This window comes from Hirundo rustica, chromosome 10 (genome assembly GCF_015227805.2).
Source record: "Hirundo rustica isolate bHirRus1 chromosome 10, bHirRus1.pri.v3, whole genome shotgun sequence".
NCBI classification, from domain to species: domain Eukaryota; kingdom Metazoa; phylum Chordata; class Aves; order Passeriformes; family Hirundinidae; genus Hirundo; species Hirundo rustica.
In genome coordinates, this window is record NC_053459.1 from 20,541,066 (window position 1) to 20,563,339 (window position 22,274).

The 22,274-nt window shown below is 39.6% G+C and overlaps 1 protein-coding gene across 9 annotated transcripts in view; it reads right to left on the reverse strand.

The window, feature by feature from the left end:
* The window catches only part of NLGN1 (neuroligin 1), a 422,565-nt gene that overhangs the window by 7,702 nt on the left and 392,589 nt on the right, over nt 1–22,274 (reverse strand). For 8 of the 9 annotated variants that reach the window (XM_040074143.2, XM_040074141.2, XM_040074139.2 and 5 more), the window contains one exon: nt 1,580–1,792. In XM_040074143.2, the coding sequence (XP_039930077.1) occupies nt 1,580–1,792 (213 nt within the window). The remainder of the gene's footprint in view (nt 1–1,579; nt 1,793–22,274) is intronic. The other variant, XM_040074145.2, reaches the window with a different exon arrangement.

Here is a 22,274-nt window from a genome sequence, read left to right on the forward strand (position 1 = left end):
ACTTTTACTGAACTTTCTTCAGACCCCTCCAAAATGCCTTGATCTGCTGTGTTGGCAGCTTAGTGCCTCAGTTTTCCCCAAACAAATCCTGCTCCTGGCAGAATTCTGTGTTGGGATGTGACAGGGTGTCATTTGCCGGTAAGAGGCAACACATGACTGTCCAAATATTGTAAATGTGGCATTTTGCATTGATGTCATGTTGCACCAAGAAGATTGATTTTAAGACCAAGTAAAGAGTTAGGGGAAGATAAACCAGGTGTCCTCATTCAACCTGGAGTTAATCCTGGATGATAAAGATGGATTTTAGAATTCCGATGAAAGAAGATGGTGCATTGCGACCCTCAGCTCACAGTGCAGTGAGGCAATGCTTACAGCTTGTTCTTACAAGCAACTTCTTTTAAATATCACCTATTTAAGCTCTGGTAATTATGGAAGGGGGAAAAAAAATCACATTAAAAATCAAATTGTGAAAATAGACTAAAATTTAGACCACAGTCTTATTTTCCATTTGACTCTTTCTGTAGAAGTTATATTTTTTTCTCATTTAAAAAGCATAATGGCATGGTCTAAAGAATCTCTCACTTCTGTTGACCTCAGTGGTCTTTGTAACATGACTTTGGGGAAATGCAGCTCTTTTAATGTCAGCAGAATTATGTTTTTATGACCAGCCAATTAGTCCCCCATGGAGATACAGCAATATAAATTAGTGGAGGATTATATGCACAGGGCACAGTGTGGTGTCCCTGGTAAAGCTAATAAAGATAAAAATATGTGAAAAAAGTAAGACAAAAGTAACATGATCAATGAGCAATAGCCATGCAAATGAGGGACACTGTGTGAAACTGTGGTGCAAAAATTATAGAAAGAAGTTGGGTGCCTCCAACAGCATGATTTTAATTCCCTGCCACCTGCCTCAACTAGAGAGAAAAGGTGTTAGTTATGGAATAGGAAAAAACAGATAGAAGGAAATCCATTTGCAACTTGGTGCTTTGACAATTTTGGATCATGCATGCAAAACATTCAACCATTCTTTTATTAGATGACAGCAAGTGAAGTCCATGCAGTTTCAGACAAAAGATTTCTGAACTAGTTACTTGTTTCCTTCACATAAAATAATAGTTTTGAGCAATTCAGCTGTTAGCCTGAAAAGAGAAACAGTGTCATTTTAGTTTTCTTTAAGTTCTGCTCCTCAGGAGAAACTAAACATGCCTTTCACAACTGTCTGAATATAGATGACCTCATCTGCTGTGAGCATGACTGACTGATTTTCCAAAAAAGACACCCTTAGGTAGGAAAGAAAAAGAGACAAAAATGATGCACCAAGAAAATGCGGTTCAGAAGTCTGCTATAAAGTGTTTCTACAAAGCTCCATAGGAAAAAGAAGAAAGTGACCCAAAATTTAAACATGCACAGAAGAGCTGAGGGAGAAGGAGGCTTGTACAGCCTTTAAAAAGTTTCTTAATATTGAGCTGAACTCTACAGTTCATAGAAACAAAGAGAATATACAGAACATCACATAGTACTAATGGTGGTGGCATGCAGACACCAAAATTGTCAAAATTTGCAACCTGCATAATACCTTTGGTTGAATTGCTCCAACGGTTACCTTCAGAATAATGGGATAAAGTCAACAGATTGACGCACGAACCGCCTGCCCCAGATCCAAAAACAGTTATTCTTAATGGGTCACCACCAAAGAACCCAATGTTTTCACTAGTCCATCGCAAAGCTTGGATTAGATCAAGGAGGCCATAGTTTCCTTTTGCTGCTTGGTCCCCAGTGCTCAGAAATCCTGTTAAAGCAAATGAAAAGAGAAGGGGTTAGCAAGGGCTCTTCTGAGTGATCCTGTTAAACTCTTCCAAGTAAGATTTCAGAAGTATATGCCGCTAAATATCGTGCAACTACATCATTTTCCATAGTCCCTGGGAACAATTTGCAATTTTGCACTCCTCCTGAAATAAAAAATACTTGGTATCCATTCTTCTGGCCATGATAAATATGTGTAGCAAAGATGAAGATATATCCCAGGCAAGCTACTCATCTAAATCTTAACAGGCCACAGCTGATTACTCCCAAGGATTTTGTGTTAATTGTACTGAGTTTAGAAGTTTAGGAAACAGATAAGATGCAGTTGTTTTGTACGTGATTTGATCAACTCTGTGTTGCTTTTCTGTGTTGCTTTGGATGCAGCCAAGGGCTTTGTATGTGCCTTAGATGCAATGATTACACTTCCCTGTAGACTCTGTTTGATCCTGTCCTGGCAACTCACTGTCTTTTACTTTTTCCTCCACCCAAAAATGCAGCTCATGTCACAGGACAAGCTGGGCTGAACAATGGGAGCAGCTCTCAGCTCCCTGAGCTCCAACCCATAGTCATTAAGCAAAGCTAATTGAATCTACATTAAGTGGAGAAAGAAAATTTAGGTTGTTTCTATGACCCCTTAACAGCAAAAAGGTAGGAGCTCAGGGGTAATCTGGAGAGCACTACAACTGCTCCCTTTTATTCCTGGAGGGAAACTGTTGGAATGTGTCAGGTGCAGGAGTGACTGTTCCACACTTTATTCCCAGCAGTCCCTTCACATTTAACATTGCTGTTACTCTTGTCATTAGAGCCTACTGACTCTAAAAGATGTACAGCAAAAACTCTGAATAAAGTCTCTGTTGATAAAAGTCATCGCTTTTGGACCCCGTTTGTTGACATTTCCAATTTTCTCGGCTTAATAAACAAATGTTTAAATACTACAAGCATTATGAAGTCGTCCATACCTCCATTTGCATATCAAACTGATTTGATGCTCACTAAATCGTGTAACTGCTTTCCAGTACATGCTTTGTAGAGAAATGCTACGATTACAACAATTATTTCCACATTAATTAGATATCAGTGGGTCTTCTAGCCTCACCAAAGTTCTACTGATTCAACTCTCTTGAGTGCAGACAGCCTACTCAAAGGAAGTTTACAGTAGTTTTGCAGACAAATGGCTCTCAGAGGAGTCCTACTCTTTCATTATGACAACAAAAGCAGCTTTTAAGACATTTCTAAGAAGACACATGTGCATATACATCTATATAGCAAGGATTTGACAAGAATACAGATAGGTGTGTGTGTACCTATATCCATGGGTATAATGAACGTGTCATTTGTTACTTTATTATTACTCTGATTTGGCTTCAAATGGCAAGCATGCATCTGATGTTCTGCCCTGTGTGTAGAGACATTTATACTAACAGCCCTTCCTTGCTGTAAATGGAAGCTCAGTGGCCTCACTGCCTCAGCAGTTGAGCTCTGCTCCTCTTAGGGTGAGCAGCTTCCTTTGTGTAGGTCAATCCTGATTTTTGTAACCACAGAGAGGGAAGAGGAAAGTGACACAAGGTGCCACGCCAACAATTCTCCCACTTCCAGACCTAATGTACCACGTCTAATAGACACACTTCATTCATTGTATCTGTAGTAAATCATTACTCTGTGCTAGACTTTAAAATAACCACTCTCCTACAACTGAAACCTGCCATATTTATTACCTAACTGCATGAAAAGCAAAGTAGCATCGCTACCACTGAAGAAAATACCTCCTTGGTATTCAGGGGAAGCCCAGAAAGGAAGACATAGTTATAATTAATTCATTCCTTCTCACTTTACTATTACAGCTCAGCGCTGAGTTGAGATTTTGACGATGTTATTTTACTCTGCTTCACACTCCTTCACTTTGCTCCGTGTGGCCAGAGGGTTGGTGTGCATGGCCAAGTGAAAGCATGGCCCTAGTGCAGTCCTGTCTGCACAGGAGCATTCATTCTTGTCTTCATACTCCAGTAAAATGTTGTTCCCCATAAATAATTTTTAAGGACATCCTTGAATATGATGGCAAATCTAATGAAAGCTCCCTAATCAGTGTCACTGCCTTTGTCAGCCTGCTTGGAGTTGAGGGATGGTACCAGGCACTGCAACAAAATTAAAACGTAGGAATTTATGGGAACTGCAGGGTCCCGTGGCTGTACATGCTGGGAAAGTCCTCCTCTTTCTTTGCATAACTGTATGGCAGTGGAAATTCAGTGACAAATCAGTCCATCACATCAAGCACACGAGTGACTGCACTGATTCAAGGTTTTAGAGGGACTGGCAGCCCCCGAAGCACAGGCAGCAATGAGATGAGAGTAGCTACAACAGTTACAAAAACTGTGACATAAACATGTCCCTCTCTTGCTTTTTTTGCTTTCCCTGGCTTTCAGATTCCCTGAGCCTGGTCAGGATCTGCTCTCGGCAGAGCTGCAGCATTGCTTCAAAGAGATCCAGTAGATTTCTCAAAACTATTCCAAGGCATTGATTAGGAAATTAGATGGTGGGGTTATAGCTGAGCTACACCAATCACTCTGAAGGAACACAAACATGAACACTCAAACTTTCTGAAAAAGTTGGGTTTTTTACTCTATATAATATGCAGCAAAATAGAAACCACAAGCCTTTGCCTGGAAAACCAACAGATTAAAATTATAGACAAAGCCTTAGGCAAACCCCTGTTGATAAATCAGTTCGTCTCAAGTCCCATAGCTGGATGGGGAAATGGGAAATCCTTGGAAAACTAAGATACCCTACTTTTAAAGAATCTCCATGAATCTCCTGTTGCTAAAATAGATGTCAGGAACCCTGCATTCAGTTCAGGGAATGTGCCAGGAGGGGGAGCTTTCAGTTTATTTAAAAAAAAAAAAAAAAAAAAAAAAAAAAAAAAAAAAAAAAAGGCAGCAGTGTTAGTAATAGTCTCCTCATTCATCTGTATTAAACAAATTATGACTTGTGTCCAGAGCAACAGTTCTGATGCAAAAGAAATATCTCACGCCTCCTCAGCAAGAACCACACTGGCTGATTTCCATATCTGCACAAGATGGATGATGATTGATGTTGACTTTCATGACATGAAACATTTCTATCTCATTTTTCAGAACCATAAGAAGCCTGTTAATATCACCACCTGTTCATGCCTTTTTTCCTCGTACACAGTACTATCAGCATGGCTTAGGAGCATTCAGAATGTCATGAAATCAGAGATGGGGCTGATAAAACAGATGAGGTTTTCCTTTCCAGTTTGTGGCTTTTTTTTTTTTTTTTTTTTTTTTTCCCCTTTTACTAGTGAGGAGTACCTCAACACAGATAAATTCATGGGACTAAACACCTGGAGGGAAGTGCTTTAACGCCAGCATCATCCCCAGCCTGTTGGTCTGTGGGTGCAGATGCTTATTCCTGTGTATCACAGAGATAAAACAAAGACTGGAACAACAGGTTTTATCTTTATCCCTCCTAAAGAGGAGCTTTCAGTGTGCAATGGATATAGGTACCATACATGTTGGTGCATTCCAATGACATAACCATTGCACCAGCTAGTTATTAAGCTCACAATTTTGAGTCACTGAGGGAAACCTGCTCTTGCTGAAAAGGTCTTGTGTGTCTGAAAGCTTCTCTGTTTTTAAACTATATCAGCTAGTCTATTAAAATATATTATCTCTTTCTGCACATAGTGTCTTATTATTATCCTTGGATTGCCACCTCACCAAGAACGCTGCTATCATATTCTGCCACCTTTTGCTCCTGCAAAAAGAGGGAAGTAAATTATTCCTTATTTCAGTTATTCCAGGAAGACATTTACAAAAAACTTAGTTTTGCATTATTCTCTAAAAAGGTCAGATTGAGCTAATTTTGTTCCATAATTAAGTTCTTCTACTGGAAATATTCCAATCATCAGCTGAACAATTGCTATTTTATATTCTGAATGGAGAGGTTATCTCTTCTTTTATCTCCTCCAGAGGAGCAGACTCTAATAGAATTATGGAAGTGAGGATGTGGTCTTTTGTGAGTTTAAGAAAGAAGTTTATTAAGCTCATTTGGACCATTTCTCTGTTACATGTCTGTTAGACAAATACGCAGAGAGTGCCACAGCCAGGCCCTCTATTTTGTATTAAGATAAATTTTAATGCTTTGTAGGCTTATCTGCCTGGGTAATGATTTCAGATAAATCTTTTTCTAATATGATTCCAGCATTTTTGAAGAGTAAATAAAATAATGGACTTGGGAAACTTAAAATATTTAGTTGAAAACCTGAGGTATTTGGAATTATTTTAAGCTCTGGACTAATTTGAAGATTCAAATCACTGCAGAGAGGGAGGCAACAACTGAATTTTTCCTAGTGTAAGGGACTGCTACAACCCAGTGATGCAGTGAGAGACCAGGTGCGGGCTGGTGGGTATGAAAGTGCCATTTCACATCACAAGAGACCCAAACCATCCCTCTAACCAGTTCTGTCCATGTGAGTGTTTGATGACCCAGTGACCTTCATGGCTGGATGGAAGTAAGGGCCAGAATGTCCTGCTGGACACACATAAAAAAAATCTGCCTGCGAGAAAATACGCAACAACAAATGCTACTCTAAAAATAAAGCACAATAAAGCATTTAAAAACTGGCCTGCCGTGCTTAAAGGGCTTTTTCCAAGAGCTGTGTCTCTGAAAGCAGTAACACTTAAGATTTTAATATTACCCACCTGTTTAGGCATGTGTTATAATAATTTAGCTAGGTTTCCAGTTACAATTCCCTCTGCAGTCAAATGCCAGCTTTAATTTTGTTAAAAGCAAATGTTAGATTGTACAAGTATAAATGCACCAATGCATAGTAGAAGAATACAGAGCAGTTTTTGAGGGAAGAATTTGTATTCCCTCTGGATTCATTGCTTAGGACTTTAGTTCAGCACCTTCTATTAATATTGAGTGGTAATTGCCTTGTACAGAAAATTTCCACTGCCCTTTAAAATATACCTATTGAGATAGGAATGTGAGCAAGATAAGCAAATTTTAAGAGAGATGGTTAAACTCAAAGAGCACGTTTGTTTTCATCTTAGCCAACTCTCTAGAATTCACATCAACTAACTAATCTGAATGATTTACATGGGCAGCAGCACCGTGAACATTTATGTACATGTGATATTCATGAAGCAGAGGCCTCGCTTTGCTGACCAGTACTTCCTAATTTTAACGGCATATTTTAGTCATGGGTAGGGGATAAGGTGACTAAAAGGACTAGGAACTCCCATAAGAAAAATGAAGGCGAATATGAACTATTCAGTGCATGAAAAATATTCCTCTACAGACATCTGCAGTGTACCTCTGCCTGAGAATCAGACAAGCAAGTATTCTGAAAATGCTGCTCAAGCAGGTGCTTTGTATGAAACTCATTGCATATACAGAAAAGTGATTGCAACATTAGCAAAGTTATTTTCTGTTTCTGTAGCTTTCTGCCACATACACATCAGTAATGAGATTAATGATTTCAGAAGTGCAAGATTTTAGCTTAACTCCATGAAATGTGTGTCGTACCATGCTGCATCATGATGCACTCTTTCCTGGCTGTTTCAGAGCAGGGAATCACAGACTCATGGAATCATTTAGGTTGGAAAAGACCTTTAAGACCATTAACCCGGCACTGCCAAGCCAACCGCTAAACCATGTCCCCAAGTGCCACATCTACACACCTTTTAAATCCCTCCAGGGATGGTGACTTCCTTGGTCAGTGCTGCTGGCCCAGCAGTCAGCCTTTGGAAATTCCCAATCATTTCACCAAGTAAACAATTTACATTAAAATTGAATCAGTAAATACACAAGCTTGTCAATAGATCATTTGGCATTTTTTAAGTATGCATGGAAGAAAGTGTGTGATGGTCCATGAACTCTGATGTGCTATCATGGCATTGGTCTACTGTTGCAATTTTTAACACTCCTCCCAGGGTCCTAAATCCTAGCGAAGTGGCTGGAGCCTACAGAAGGGGTGGATATCTGAAGAAATTCTTCCCTGTGAAGTGTTGAGACCCTGGCACAGGGTGCCCAGAGAAGCTGTGGCTGCCCCTGGATTCCGAGAAGCGTCCAAGGCCAGGTTGGAAGGGACTTGGAGCAACCTGGGATATTGGAAGATGTCCCTGCTCATGGCAGGGAGTTCGACAAGATAATCTTTAAGGTCTAACACAATCCATTCTATGATTCTACAATTCTAAGCATCCTGTAGATGTTGAAACAGATTATAAATCCATCATTCTTTGAAGACTGTGAGAAGACAGTGACACTGCCTTTAAAGTTCCGGTAAAGAAATGATAAAAGTCTGAGAGTGCTTTGAAAATCTGTATCTGCTTCTTCTTGACATTGTCAATGCTTATATCCCCCTCTGCCTTTCCTGTCACGTCAGGACAGTTGTGGTGAGGCTCTCAAATTCTGGGTATTTTCTGTGTGCGTGATACCGATATTTCAGCCCTGTCCCTGTGACAATCCCATCCATGGCTGTGGTTTGGGGCAGGGGAACAGGGATCAAAGGGAATCTCTGCTTGCCAGCCCCTGCTCCAAGTACAACACAGCCACAGGAGAGATCAGCTCTGTAGTAACTTATTACAGATGATCTTTACTGAAGTCAAAGGAAAGCCTGATAACAATCTCAGAGACACATTGAGAGCTCTATAAGCAATGGGGCCAGTCCACTAGATGAGATCTTTAATACTGATTCCTGGATATGCTGTAAAAGCGAAAAAAGAAAAGGAGGAGGCGAGTCCAGCCTCAGAAATACAGCTGCAGATACTAATTCTACAAGATTTTATGTGATATGTGCTGACATGTATCAGGAAGGAGAAGTGAGCCTTAAGAACTGATGAATGGCATTGTGGCATGGGTGGACATGAGGCAGCTTGAATACCTTTGAGTTGAATGTGTCCTCTTCTTTGAAAAATACAAGAAAAAAGATGGGGTTTGCAACAGAAAATAGCAGATATCTGTGAATTTCGCATTTTGGAAAAAAACCAAGAAATTCTACTGCTATCGGGGAACATCTGCTTAAATGCCTCCCTCAAGGTAAAAATCATAGTTATTGGTACAGGGCTGGGTCATGCTCTAGGGCAAGTCAAGTCCTAGTTTAAAGTATTTATAAGTTGTGTATAAAGTCTTCCCAGGAAGTTAACATTATCTTACCAAGTAATCCACTAGCAGTGCTCTGATGAAACACCATCTGAGAACTTTTACAAAAATATAAATAAAATCATCCCTAAAAGAGATTATGGACAAACCAAAATCCTACAGGATAATGTGTGGAATAACAAAAATCAAACACGGGTGGATCCTTTCAAAATACTCAGCCAAAGCCCAAACGATAAGGAAAGGCTACATGAGAGAACAGGAAAGTCCACAGCCAAATCCAACACTTGACTGTCCTACCTGGCAGAAGAAAGTAATGCCTCGAGGGAGAGATTCTTATCTTCACCAGGATTGAGTGCACAGCTGTTCCACGCCTACTTGCTTCAAGTAGTGCAAGATGCGAAATTAAGCAACCCACAGCACATTGCACCAAATATCTGCCCCTTACTGTGGTCTCTCAGCATCCTCATTTTCTAGAGCAAGCTCAGGCATTAGGATATGCTGGCCTTTCATGTAATATTCCATAACTTTTAACTTTAGATGATACAACTCAAGGCAGCAGCTACAAACCCAGAAGAGATTTTATAGAGGAGAGTTAACAAATATCAATGTTCTTAATGGGAAAGGCCTTAAAGATGAAAACTGACCCCATAAAATTCTGCTTTCCATTTTCATTCAGGATTTGTGCAAAATGAGTTCATTATTTGAAGATAGCCCAGATGGGACTTAAAGATCTTTCTACCCAATATACCCGAGAAATTTTTTCCTGTATAATAAGCTGTGTAATATGTGCAGCTATTTAGAGCTACATGCAGTTCACATCTTTTAGGTAATATATTTTAATTGATTATTACATTTTTTCTGACTTTAGCCTGGAAATCATCTTTACTTTATAATGGTCACTCTAGCTCCATATTAATGCTTTTTTCCCCCAGTAATACCATGCAGTTTGTCAGAATTTTGACTATGTGGTAAGTGAGAGAAAGGATGGGTTTAATTTCACTAGAAGGGAAAATACATACTTTAGAAAGAAAAAAAAAAATAAAATTAAGAGTTCCATTGAGAGGGACAGCACCATAATTTTTGATTCTTCTTCCCAGTATTGAGATTTGCAATGAGGGTCCAATCAATGCTAATATATATTCTGTGAGCTGATGAAAAGGAAGTTGGAAATCTTCATGTAAAAGTGTATATGCAAATCACTAGTTAGAAGCCTAGCAGCTATGTGGAAGTGCAATCTTTCAATCAGAACACAGAAATTATGGTGCTAATTTACTGTGAACTCAAATCTCCTTATTTGAAAATAAATAGAAAAGATTAACCATTGGACCAGTTTATGAAGGACTCCATTCAGTATGTCATTGCTTGCATTCTTAAATCTCAGCTGGAGGCCTTGGAATGTGTGATGGTTGAGATAAGATTCAATTCAGGAAAGTTTTATGAACAGTAGAATAGAGGTAGAGGTCACAAAAATCCTCCCTTGCTTTTGAATGCGTGAGTTAAACAACACATCAGACTTAAATAATCAAGATCTGACTTGTGTGGTCTGCTCAGTGAAGACAGTACTGGGAATTTTAATAAGTTCTGAGAAATAAAACTTTTCTATCTTCCTTCTTTCCCTCTTCCTCCACCTTTCCTCTTCCCTCCCCTTTTTGCAAAGCTTAATCCTATTTAATCATCATCAACAATCATTCTTGGAGTTCTGTTACTCATGTGGATTTCTACCTGTGTCCACCGTGCTCCTAAAAATAAACTTGGGGCACACCCTGCATTTATTCCTTAACAAATCCTCGGGAACATGTCACAATATTTTTTACTCCCGTTTTAACAACCAGCCACGCTGTCTCCATCTGCTCTGGGGGTGACCAACTCCTTGTCCTGCCTGTGCCATCACCCCCACACCTGCTGCAACACCATGTCCAGTGGTACCTCAGTGAGCAGGAGGCTGGGAATATTCTTACTCAGAGAAAAGGACCTTGGCCAACAGCGAGAAAGCTAAAAAATGCAGCAGGTTTTCCACTTTATACCTGTTCACCTCTCAAAGTCTGTGGTCTTCTTATCAGTGGCAAAAGATCACTCAGAAGAGCAAACCAATTAAAAGCAAACACAAACATGCTTTTTGACCATCTGAGCCACGAGGGAAGACTTGGGGAGGTCTGTAACAAAAACATGTTGTAAACAACTATTTTAATCCGTAGGCTTGTGCTAGTGGGATTCTTATGCTGTTTTCATTGCTATTAACTGAACACCAGAAACATTTGTAAGAGCATATATGCCCAGATAGAGGCATCAAATCTAATTTTCTGGTAAATATATATCAGTTCTGGTAAAATGTGAAGTATCTAAGAATTAACTGCATCACCATATGCCTGTTCTCTTCCTACACAGCATCCTGACTCTCCTAGTATAATTTTTTCCTTTCTGCTGTGTCTGAATTTCCTATTCCAGACAGCAAGGTGCTTTATTTCTTCACTGTGATTTTCCTCTGCTGCAACACACATTTTGTGTCTTAAAGGCAGGGAGCTGAAGAAAAGTCAAGGATGGGATGAAGGTAGCTGTTACAGAGATGGTAGCTGCCATTTACCCAAAAAATGATTGCTATTAAACTATTCCTCCCCTGCAGAATCCTGAGGGATTTGGCCACTGCTGATGGTACAGCTGTTAAACAAAACAGTAGGACATAAAAGATATGTATTAATTTATAAATCATACACACAACTCCTGCCTACGTCTTCGGAGTGGTCTTATAGAATCCTCATCACATGCATGTCCCCTAAATTTTCTAGCAATAATTTAAATAAATACAAGATGTCAAAGAATTATCCTTGGTCCATGGAAAAGGAAAGAAAAAAAGACTCAAATCTACACAAAGTTAATTGAGGCTAGAACTACTGAAGCTCCAGCTATTGCAGCTTCATATTGGCACACTTCAATTAAGGCATAATAGGAGTGAAAAGTAATTTATACTTATAGATTAGATGTCATCTGTGAAAAATCACCGATTAACTCACAGTGGGTTTCTGGAGTACCAGAGGGACAAGCCTTGTAGTACTCTGAGCTTCACTTTCCAGTTGGCACCTTGGTACCACAAAAGCAAAGCTGCAATACCTTTATTTAGAGGTATTAGTGCAAAATGCATCAACACATGGGCGCACAGGGCCTGGTACCATCAGCATGTTGATATCCAGACTTCACTAAATAAAGTTCCATTCCCCAAAGCAGTACTAGCACAAAAGCACCCGTACTGTTTGCGATAAGAGCCTAAAATCTTTATTTACTCATATTTTTACTTTGTTTAATTTCAATTAGAGAATTCTTTGAAAGTCTGCGTATTGCAACCTCAACTAAATGCAGAGCTGCAGTTTTCTGTTGGATGTTGCATCATGTGCATTACCCCTGCTTCATCTGAAAATGATGGACCAGGCTCATTGCTCTGCTAAATCCAATTCTAGTCAAGTCAAGAAAAGTTGCCAGTTCAAACCAAAGATGTAATTCTGGGACTTTCATCTTTTGAGATATGTAAAAGCATCACATCAGTAACTGCATTCATAAGCACAGCACCAAACATACAGCATCAACAAAGTGTCTCAACTAAGCAATATTTAATGGGCAGCATAAAATAATGGATGTTTCATAGAATTAAGTATGTGAGATGATTAAGTATTGGAGATGACTGGAAGCTGAAGAGGGAGCCTGGAAATCGCTGAGAAGAAAAATGTGTGTACATAGGCCATCCAGCTCCCGGTAACTGAGACTGCCCTACATTTAAAGATTTTTTGCAGCAAATAGAGTGGAAGAAAAACGGAGTCCAGCTGAGGTAAATACACTGTTAAAGATGCTAACTTTGCATTTACTGCCCCTATATTTGGTCCACAGCAGGAAGCCTGGTGTTCAATATTGCCTACTTGGAGAGTATCACAACAGCCTTGTTCAGCAGGGCTGGTTCCACCTGTTGGCCATCAGAACACAGAAATCTGGTAAGTGGCAAACTGGGGAAAACTGAACCAAGAAATCCAAAATTATTTTGTGTTTCTGTCATGTATTTTAAAATGTAACCCCCCCTTTTTTTTTTTCCTTCTTTTTTGAAAGCTATCTTATAATTATAATTCTTTAATACAATACAATTACACTGTCTTTGAGGATTATATTCTTCTCTTACTTTTGCATTAAATTAGACAACACCCCCTTACAGCCAAACTGAGAGCAGGAACACCAGTCAGAGATCACAGGGAGCAGATTCTCAGCCCTGAGCAATAACTGAATTTATACAAAATGATCACATCTAACAAAACAGTGCTCAGAAGAGCACAAGAACGTCAAACATTTAAATAAAGCAGCTAAAAAACATAATGACAAGGAGTGGCTGGCTGAGGGGCATCACTGCTATTCTGCTGTTAGAATTCTTACAGCTTACTCCAAAGGGAGCTGATATGCCCAGGATTCACACAGTAAGTAAAATGGTGCTAATTTGTTTTTAATACTTAAGCAAATACTACAGGTTCTAAAGGCACTTTCTTGGCCTCAGATGAGTTGGAAAATCTAATCTGTGCTAATTTTCCCAAAAACAGATGGCACATGAATTAAACTGTGTAGACCCTTTTAAGCTTCAATTCTCACTAGGTCCCTTTTGGGATAACTAATGTTCATTTCTTAGGGCTCTATTCTCCTCCACTTATTTCCCTTAAGTAACTGAAAACAGCCTCCTTAATTGCACAGGAAGAGACACTCAAGGGGAGAAAAGTCACAGAATTTGGGCCTTCAAGGAATTTTTTTATGTATGCAAAGCTTGTCACTAAACCCAGTATTTTTTGCATGGGCAGCACAATGCTATCTGTGTTATTTACAATTGGAAAATATTTCACTCCCATCCAAGAAATGCCGTTAGCTGTGGGAACAGGACTATGACAGGAAACCTCATTCAGGTACATGAGTTGAAGGTAGGAAGTGTGAACTCATAGGACTAAATATCATCTCATCTGAAAATCAAGATTGCAGACAGTAAGTACTAACAGGTGATTTTAGATGTTTCTTATTGTAAAAGGCTTAAAACCTCACCACAGCCCTGGGCTTGACCGTGTTAGAGAGGTAACAAAGAGTGTTCTTAGGGTTAGTGTAATGGAAGTGAATCAACAAGTGGAAAGGAAAAGTTGGGAAGAGGAAATAGCATTAAGAAAAAGCTTATTAAACCAATTTGATTCACAACTTTTCAGTAGACTAAGAGGAGCAGATTTCTACCGATGCTGTTGCAGCATTGTAAACTTAAAAAAAAAAAAAAAAAAAAAAAAAGATTCAAAAATCCTGCGGTAGCCAGATAGAGGACACTGTGTTCTCCTGGAGCTGCTCCCTACACAACACCTGCCACCTCTCCCTCCTCTCAGTCAGACATTTCCATATGGCACATACAAACCCAGGTCCCAAGATCTTTGATTTCTGTCGTGATCTGCTCTGTAAGGGAGAAGGTTGAGGGAACAAAATATAAATGGTCTATTACTGTTCTTTTTTTCTATGACATTTGAAGACTGCCCTGAATTACTCTGGAAATCAGGTTGGTTTACAGAACGTAATGTTTTCATCCTCACCTTGAATAATAAGTTAATAGCAATACTCAAATCGTAGGAACAAGGAGACAGCACAGAGAGAGGAGTGACAGGCCAAGATTATAGAGGAAAGCTGTAGTGGAAGAGGGAGTTGAACAAGGCCAGAAATAGGATCTGGTAGACCACAGCCATGAAAAACAGAACTATAGTGCATTTTAAATATTTTTCCCAGCCTCATGCCCACCTTTGCAATTCCAGTATGAATGCTCTTTGAACAAAATACGTAATGTAAGCTGGGTGCTAACTGATGAAACAAATTGAGTTTTAATGGGCTTTGCTCAACAACACACCCCAAATGACACATCAGTAATTACCATCAATCTAAAGCAACATCCTGACAAAGTTACTGAATGTAAAGCACATCTGCTGATTGCAAGGGATTGCGTTCTTGGTCTGCTTGAGATTTGTCAGAAAATGTATTTATACTCAACAGTAATTCTGCTGACTCCGTGGATTGCTGCAGTTAACAAAGGCATCTCTGATGCTGCAGCATTGAATCACGTCCCATTTCTGGCAGAGAACTTCTAGCAAAATACCAGCTGTTTTCAGTGGAGGATCAGTGGGATACAATGGGTTGATGTGCTGGCTTGATTAATCTTTATATGATTTCCCAGCTTCTAACATAACTTTAGCATGTTAACATGTGCATAACTTTGTAGTCACCAGTGTAGAACATCACCTGACAGTTAAAGTACTTCTGTTCTTGTGCTTTACTCAGAAGAGAGTCACTGGAGAAAGAAGGTTCTTTTCTTTTTCTCTTTTCATTTGTTACCTTCTGGAAACAGCATAGATGGGTTGCCTGCAGACTGTAGAAAGGGAGTGGCTCAATGACTTGCCATTGCATTTAGTGTTATTTTGTGTACCATTGCTGTTTTCCTCCATCAGAACAAACGGTACCACACATGGTTTGTGCTTTTCAGTGTTCTATCAGTCAAACACAAAGAACATATGAATCATTTGCTAATTTTAATGGCAAAAACACATCTGATTTAAAAAACAACCCCATAGAATAAGTCCCTAAATGTTTAGAATTAGTCTCAGAAGTTTGAAGACAATGTATTTCTTTCTAGGATGGAAATTAGAACTTCTGCTCTATCCTTCTTTCTTCTCAAAATTGCAATTATTTTCTGTAAGTTTGAAAGACTAACAGCATTATGGAAGACACTTTAAAGCATTTCAGTGGCTGGAATACTGCGCTCCCCTCTGCTGTCAATAAGTCAATGTCCAGCTATGACAGTCTCTGTGAAGGTGGATCTAATCTAACCTTGAACTGATTTTTTTCCCAATCCTCTCCATACTTTTTCAATTTGAATTTGCTGCTTCATTCTAAACCCTTTTTAAATACTGCTGTGCTCTGTCCCAGCTATTGTTTCCCAGTGTGCATTCATCACAGTCAAAAATGTGTTCTATCTCACACTAAAAGTGGCTAAACACAAACACTGCTGTGCAAGCTATGAAAAATATTTACTTTAATACTGTAAATTACTGCCTGATAGCTGCTGGGAACAGGCCATGTAGGAGAGTTTATGCTTCCTTCTACCTTTGTCCCTCTTCCCAGAGCTATGTCAAAATAAATATAGAAAATGGGAAAAAGGCTCCATGCACTAAAAACCGCTGTGCCTGGACAGGCAAAATCTTGCTGTTGCTTAGGACCTCCAGGCTTGTTGCATTTTAAATATGTATAATTTGAATCCCTTCTCCTGTTCAAAGCATAGGAGGAGTTGTGGAACCAGGAAGGCATTCTCTGCTTTCAAAATGTAGTGGTGAGTTTAATTTTTGTTTTTTGGTAATATATATATACTTATATATCAGGATCAACGAGTTTCACTGTTGACAAATAAAGATCAGAGAGCCTTCTGCACACCACAGGATCCATGCAGACGCTCTCTCCCCACACAGGGCAGGTATGGGCTGGTGTAGAAACCAGAGAGAATAAGGAGGCACAGTAATACATAAAAGATGAGAGATCAGATAATAAAGTAACCGAGCAGGGGTGTAAGAATGAACACATCCAAGACCTGTATGGAAAAGCTGTGCAAAATGGAAATCCTTACCTATGAATTTTCTCATGGGGATTTGGCAATGCTTTCCAGAACAAATGATTGTTTTCTGAAACAGCAAAGCCCGTGAACTTACTGAAGATATTTCCATTAATTTCATAGGCTCAACGTTCCTCATTTAAAACAGGGGCTGCACATTAGGACATATCCTACTCTTTGTTGCTATTGTAACAAAATCTCACATATAGGTTCTGAAATCAAAACCTGAAGCTATTTCAAAGTGATTAATTGATTGGAGAAGATGGCTATTATAAAATAATGCAAAATTGGCTTCACAGCTCAATTATTGCATCTATTTACCGTTTCTGATAACACAAAGGGCAGAAATGGAAGTAGCAGTTATTTCATCACTGTATTGGTTCCTTTCATCTGTTTTCAAATTAGTAATCAGATCCCTTTTGTCTGTACTCTCCCTATGGAGGGGTGAACTGAACGAACTTTTCACCCCTAGAATCTTTTTATATTCAAAGCATTTGGTTTCCCACAAGCTAAAGAAAAAAATAATTATACAATCTTTGTTCCCAACTGCAGGTACCTAGCAGGTTTTAAATATAATAAATGCATTCTGGCAAAGTTAATGTACCATAAAATCAAGCAGACTGTATCACTCTTTGATACATATACCTGGTAAGCCACCACTGAAAAATAACAGTAATTTATGCAAACGGACTAGTCATCCATGGCAAACCCACCCTCCCTGTCAGGAAAGGTATTTTAAGACACAAAAACCCCTCCCTCCTATATGTTTTCCCTGAGCCTATTATTTACCCAGGATGCAGTGCCTGGTTTAAGTCCTGCTTTTAGTCAATTTTATGGCACAGCTGAAACACTGGAAGTCAAGTGACTCAATGCAAGGTCACACAATGAATCTGCACCTCTGTGCAAGCCAGGGCTCGAATGCAGCACCTGCTCCCTCCTCCTAGATCATCCTGCCTCTCCTCTGGAAAGCATTAGCCTCAGAAAGAGGTTGGTCCTGCAAGTTCTGTCCTTAAGGGCAGGTGAAGAAGAGCAAACTGCCCTGGTGAAGCCAGCTTTAATCCTTGCCTGGCTCCTCTGTGTTGTCACAGTTGTGGTTATCCTTCTTGCGACAAAACAGCGCAGGTGCCAAGGTCATAAAAAGTTTTATATGGCTGTGCCTGCCGTCTCTTCAAGGTGGGTTGGCGGGGAGAAGGGCTACAGACAGAAAAATGGAGTAATAAAGTTTAAGTAGTGGGCAATAATATCCATCTGCGGTGCTGCAATGCCGATTAAGAGATTGAAAAACTCCCCGTGGCTCTAATTGGATTTTCCTGTGTTGTGCGCAACCCTTGGGGGCTGAATGCTGATAAAGCCTCCTTGTGCTGCCTGTTCATCCCGCATGTGTGACTCCATGTAATGGACTTATCCATAAAACAGATTCTTGTGGTGTCGTGGAGCTGAGCTGTTGCAGTGACCTTTAGACACCAGTGCAGATTAGAAAATCACAATCTCATCACTTAGCATGACACAATCCAGCACTAATGGCCACCTCACACTGTCACATTAGCTCTGTGCTAAGGACGACAGAAGAGCCAGAATGCAGAAGTCTATGTGTGGTCAAATAACTTAAATAAAAGCCTCAGAGACCTTATAGATTGCTAGCCATAAATGTGGGTACATTTGAGGAAAAATGTAAAGTAAATTTGAGGAACAAATTTAAAAAAACACCTGATAAAAACTAAGTTTTGAAAAATAATTGTCTGGGGAAAAAAAAGCTTTAGCATTTCAGCAGCATTTCCTTCTGATGAACTGAATCTGCTTTCATTTACTAAGCTCTTTACATGTACTCTAAATAAAATTTAAAAAGCAAAATGAAGACCATTCCTAAGTCTGCAGACAGCTTTTACAAGTATTTCCTTTCCTTCTCACAGATTTCCTAAGCTGCAGACCAAAGCCATGGACCATTCTCATTCAATGCTAATTTTCCAACTCATTAAACAGGAGAGAAAGCCGAAACCATTTCATTAAATGGAAAGAATACTGCAACAATTTAGTGAGAAGAATAATCCAAAACAAAAGAAATATTAGAAGACTGGGAATGTATTTATATTTTTGTTAGGAATAGAAGGAGGCTGGAAGGATAAAGCAACAACCTTCTCACTCTCCCAATAATTAGAGTGCTGAGAGTCAGGAAGGGGAAACAGAGAAGCTGGGAACATGTCTGTGATTCATCAGCACAGAGCTGACAGTTGTATTTGTCCGAGATTATTGGATGCTGTTTATTGAATTTTGTTCCTTGCTTATGATTGTCTGCTTCTCTCATCAGACAGTTCCTTCATGACCTGAAGATTTCATAAGTTCACAGCAAAGGAGCTCTTGATTTTGGGGACCACATTGGCGGTACAGGGTATTGAAGTGAACACCACAAAAAATGGGATCAACACCTCATTTAAAACCCTGACAAATAATGGGGCAGAGGATCAGTTAAATTAACCAATAGAACTAAAAAGGAAAGGGGCTCGTGATCACAGCAGCAATAAAAGAGAGGCAGAGAATATAAAAACATGATGAGGAAAGATTAGCTTCAGAAAAAAGTAAAGACTGCTAAACCTGTGAAGAAATGGGAGAGAATGGGATAACAACGACAAAGATTTCTCCACTTCTACCCCAGTTAAGTCCATCACAGGTTTGCATTGCCACAGAGGAGCCAAAAGTGCTCCTGCCAATGAGCCCAGCTCCTGTTTAGCGTCTGAAAGGTGCTACACAACACAGGTGTCATGGTGTGTCTTTGTTATCTGGAATACAAAAGGAAAACAAATAAGCTCATAAGAGAAGTGAAAATGATAAGGTACTCAAAGGGAGGGTGTTCGGAAAAGATTAAAAAGTGGGTAAACAACGCAAGGTAAAATGAATATAGTTTGGTCAAAGCCATTCCGGGGACAGCAGGCACATTTCAGTATGCATTATTCAGATTAACACATAAGGTTTATCACTAGACATGATAGCACCAAAATACGAGGACAAGAAACAAATACACTTCTTGGCTATAACAACTGCTAAAAATGAGGGAAATGGTAGCATACTTCATTGAATTGAAATTTGGAAACTAAGAGATAAAAAGCACTGGATTTTTTTTTTTTTTTTAATGGCGAAAATAGGGAGATGAAGATGAAAGAAATAGAGATTTCCCCTAATTTCTCTAGTTCTGTGTATCTGCAGCTTTCCTGATAGCGTGATTGATAAATGATCCTTACAGTACTTTACCATCACTGTGCTCCTGCTTTCCAGTAATGAGAAGACTTTCCTTAAAAGGGCAGCATATGGAAGACTTTCTCTGCTTTATAAATTTTATCCTGAAGCAGGCTAGCTGCCAATTACTGCAGAAGGTTAGAGAACCTGGAACGTGAGTGCGCAATATGCTTCAGATCCTCTGAGTGGCTCTCTAGAAAAAGGCATTTTTTATAAAGGATGTCGATGTAATTTCAATAAAGCTTTAGAAGCAAGGGTCAGGCTTTTCTGAAGAATTCTGCATTTTCTGTCATGAACTGCCCTCTAGGAAAACTCCCCTTTGTGTCTACCTTTTTTTTTTCCCAGGGACGGCAAAATTGACAAGCCATTACACAACCAGACCAAGTTACCAGATTTAACTCTGATTAGCAGCTCTTGTCCATTCCCACTGACATTTATATATCTTCTGTTCTTCACTCACTGAAAGGAAAAGATATATCCTCCAGGGGTCACATATCCATTAGAGCAGGGATCAGTCCTGCAAGTTTTCCCAAACCAGGAGAGGAAAAGGCTCCCAACCTTTTCAGAAAGCAAGCAAACATCCAAACAAGCTTCAGGCTGTATCTGACAGTATCTGACCTGATTGATTTTTCTTTTTCAGTGCAAACTTTGATGCATTATGTACTTTGGCAGCATCTTTTGAAAGTGGCTACAGAAGCATATGAAGCATTCGTGCTGTTTACTAGTCAGAATTTGGCAAAGAACTCCTATTTGCAGGCATTCAGGATTTAAAAGTATGTTATTGAAAATACCTCTAATGAAACTTTTTTGTCGTTGTTGGATGGTTAGGTAAAATCCATGACAGATTAAAGTTGCAATAATGATAGTTACGCTTATAATGCTACAAAAAAAAAGATCTGTATTTGTAATACAATTGAATAGTTCTGCAGTTAAAGAGCTCTAGAAAACTAAAAGCTGGAAGGAAAAAGGGTAGTTTTTCAGCACCTGCTATTCAACCCCCGGTTGGCATGTTCATCAATCCTTTGGAGCCATGAATGCCTGCAAGTATACTTCAACACAACTGACACCTGCACACACACAACAGCAACGCCATTAGAGCCTGAAAAGAGCATTTGTGAAAGCTCAAGGGGATAAACTCTAAAACCCACATGCACTTTACTGCTGTGGTTGTTAACCTGCACAAGTGTAGCTGCAAAAACATCTGTTTGCAGCAGTGAGGGAGCACATTTTAGAGGGAAACGTGGTAGGAAATTTGGTTTTGAGCACACAGAGACTGAATACAAAACTGCTGGAGCAGGTGTGAGGGTCAGCTCTAGTCAGAACAAGCTGCTGCGCTCTTTAACGCACTGATTTCTGATCACTGAAGACCAGGGTTCAATATCTGAACTGTGTCTGCTAGACTTCAGCCAGCTCGTGCACAAGTCAGTCCAAAGGGCTGAACACTTCTCAGTGCTTGGCAGCTTTTTTGGCAAGCCCCTGTCAATGGAGCACGCTGCTTCAACTTGGAAATGGATGGAACTTCCAATTTGTTCTCTGTACCCACCGAAGTCAAAGGGAATTGGATCAAGATGCAATGTGGAGTATTTGGACTGTGTGCTTGACACTGTCAAAATACTCTTTAAGTTTTTCCTCTGCAGTAATGAATAAGACATTTAGAGATCTGAAGTGGAAAGCGGTTTCAAACAACTTACAAGAACTATATTTAGCCTGTGTAAGTACAGAATAAAATCTAGAGGCAAGAAGGTGCCATTTAAGTGGCACGAGCAGGGAAGTACCTGAGATCAAGTGAGACCCTGGCTTCTGCTGCTCCAATGGTACATCCAGGGCCCCAGTTTAGTAGCCATCTGCTAAATAGCTCCAAAATTGCCTGTTCACAGGGCTGCACATCCACTTTCTTTAAAAATCTGAGGCAACCAAGAATTCAGTATTTAGTCTTCAGCCCCAATTCAGCCAGGAGCTGGAGCACCCAAGTGCTTAGATTTGAGTGCTTTGCCCAATCAGGGCCTAAATGTTGAAAGTGATTAAAAATCCCTCATAGTCTGAAGGAGAAGTCATTACAGTGCTCTTGCATAAATTTAGATTAACTACATCTCAAAAAAAAAAAAAAAAGAAGAAAGAAAGAAAAACTTCAGAGCTCTGGATCCAATTTGTAGGAACCAAATGGCAGCACAATTAGTGAATCATGTAAGTCTAAACATCGCTATTTTTGTTTTTATAACCCCCAGGCTAATTTTATTTTGAAATGGGTTAGATGACAGAAACAAAGTGAAATGCTTCATGGCTATGTTTGGAATCTCAAGGCTCTGCTCAGAGGGAAATCGAGTTGCTGCAGCTGAGAACTGCGAGGGACATGCACTGCGGCTGCTGTCTTTTCCCTTTGCACTCCCAGCACGGGTGACTTTCTCTGCCACAAGTAACTCAGGGGTTATGAAATGCACTCCTAAACAACGCCATGATCCACGAGGCATGCTTGAGTATCTTATTC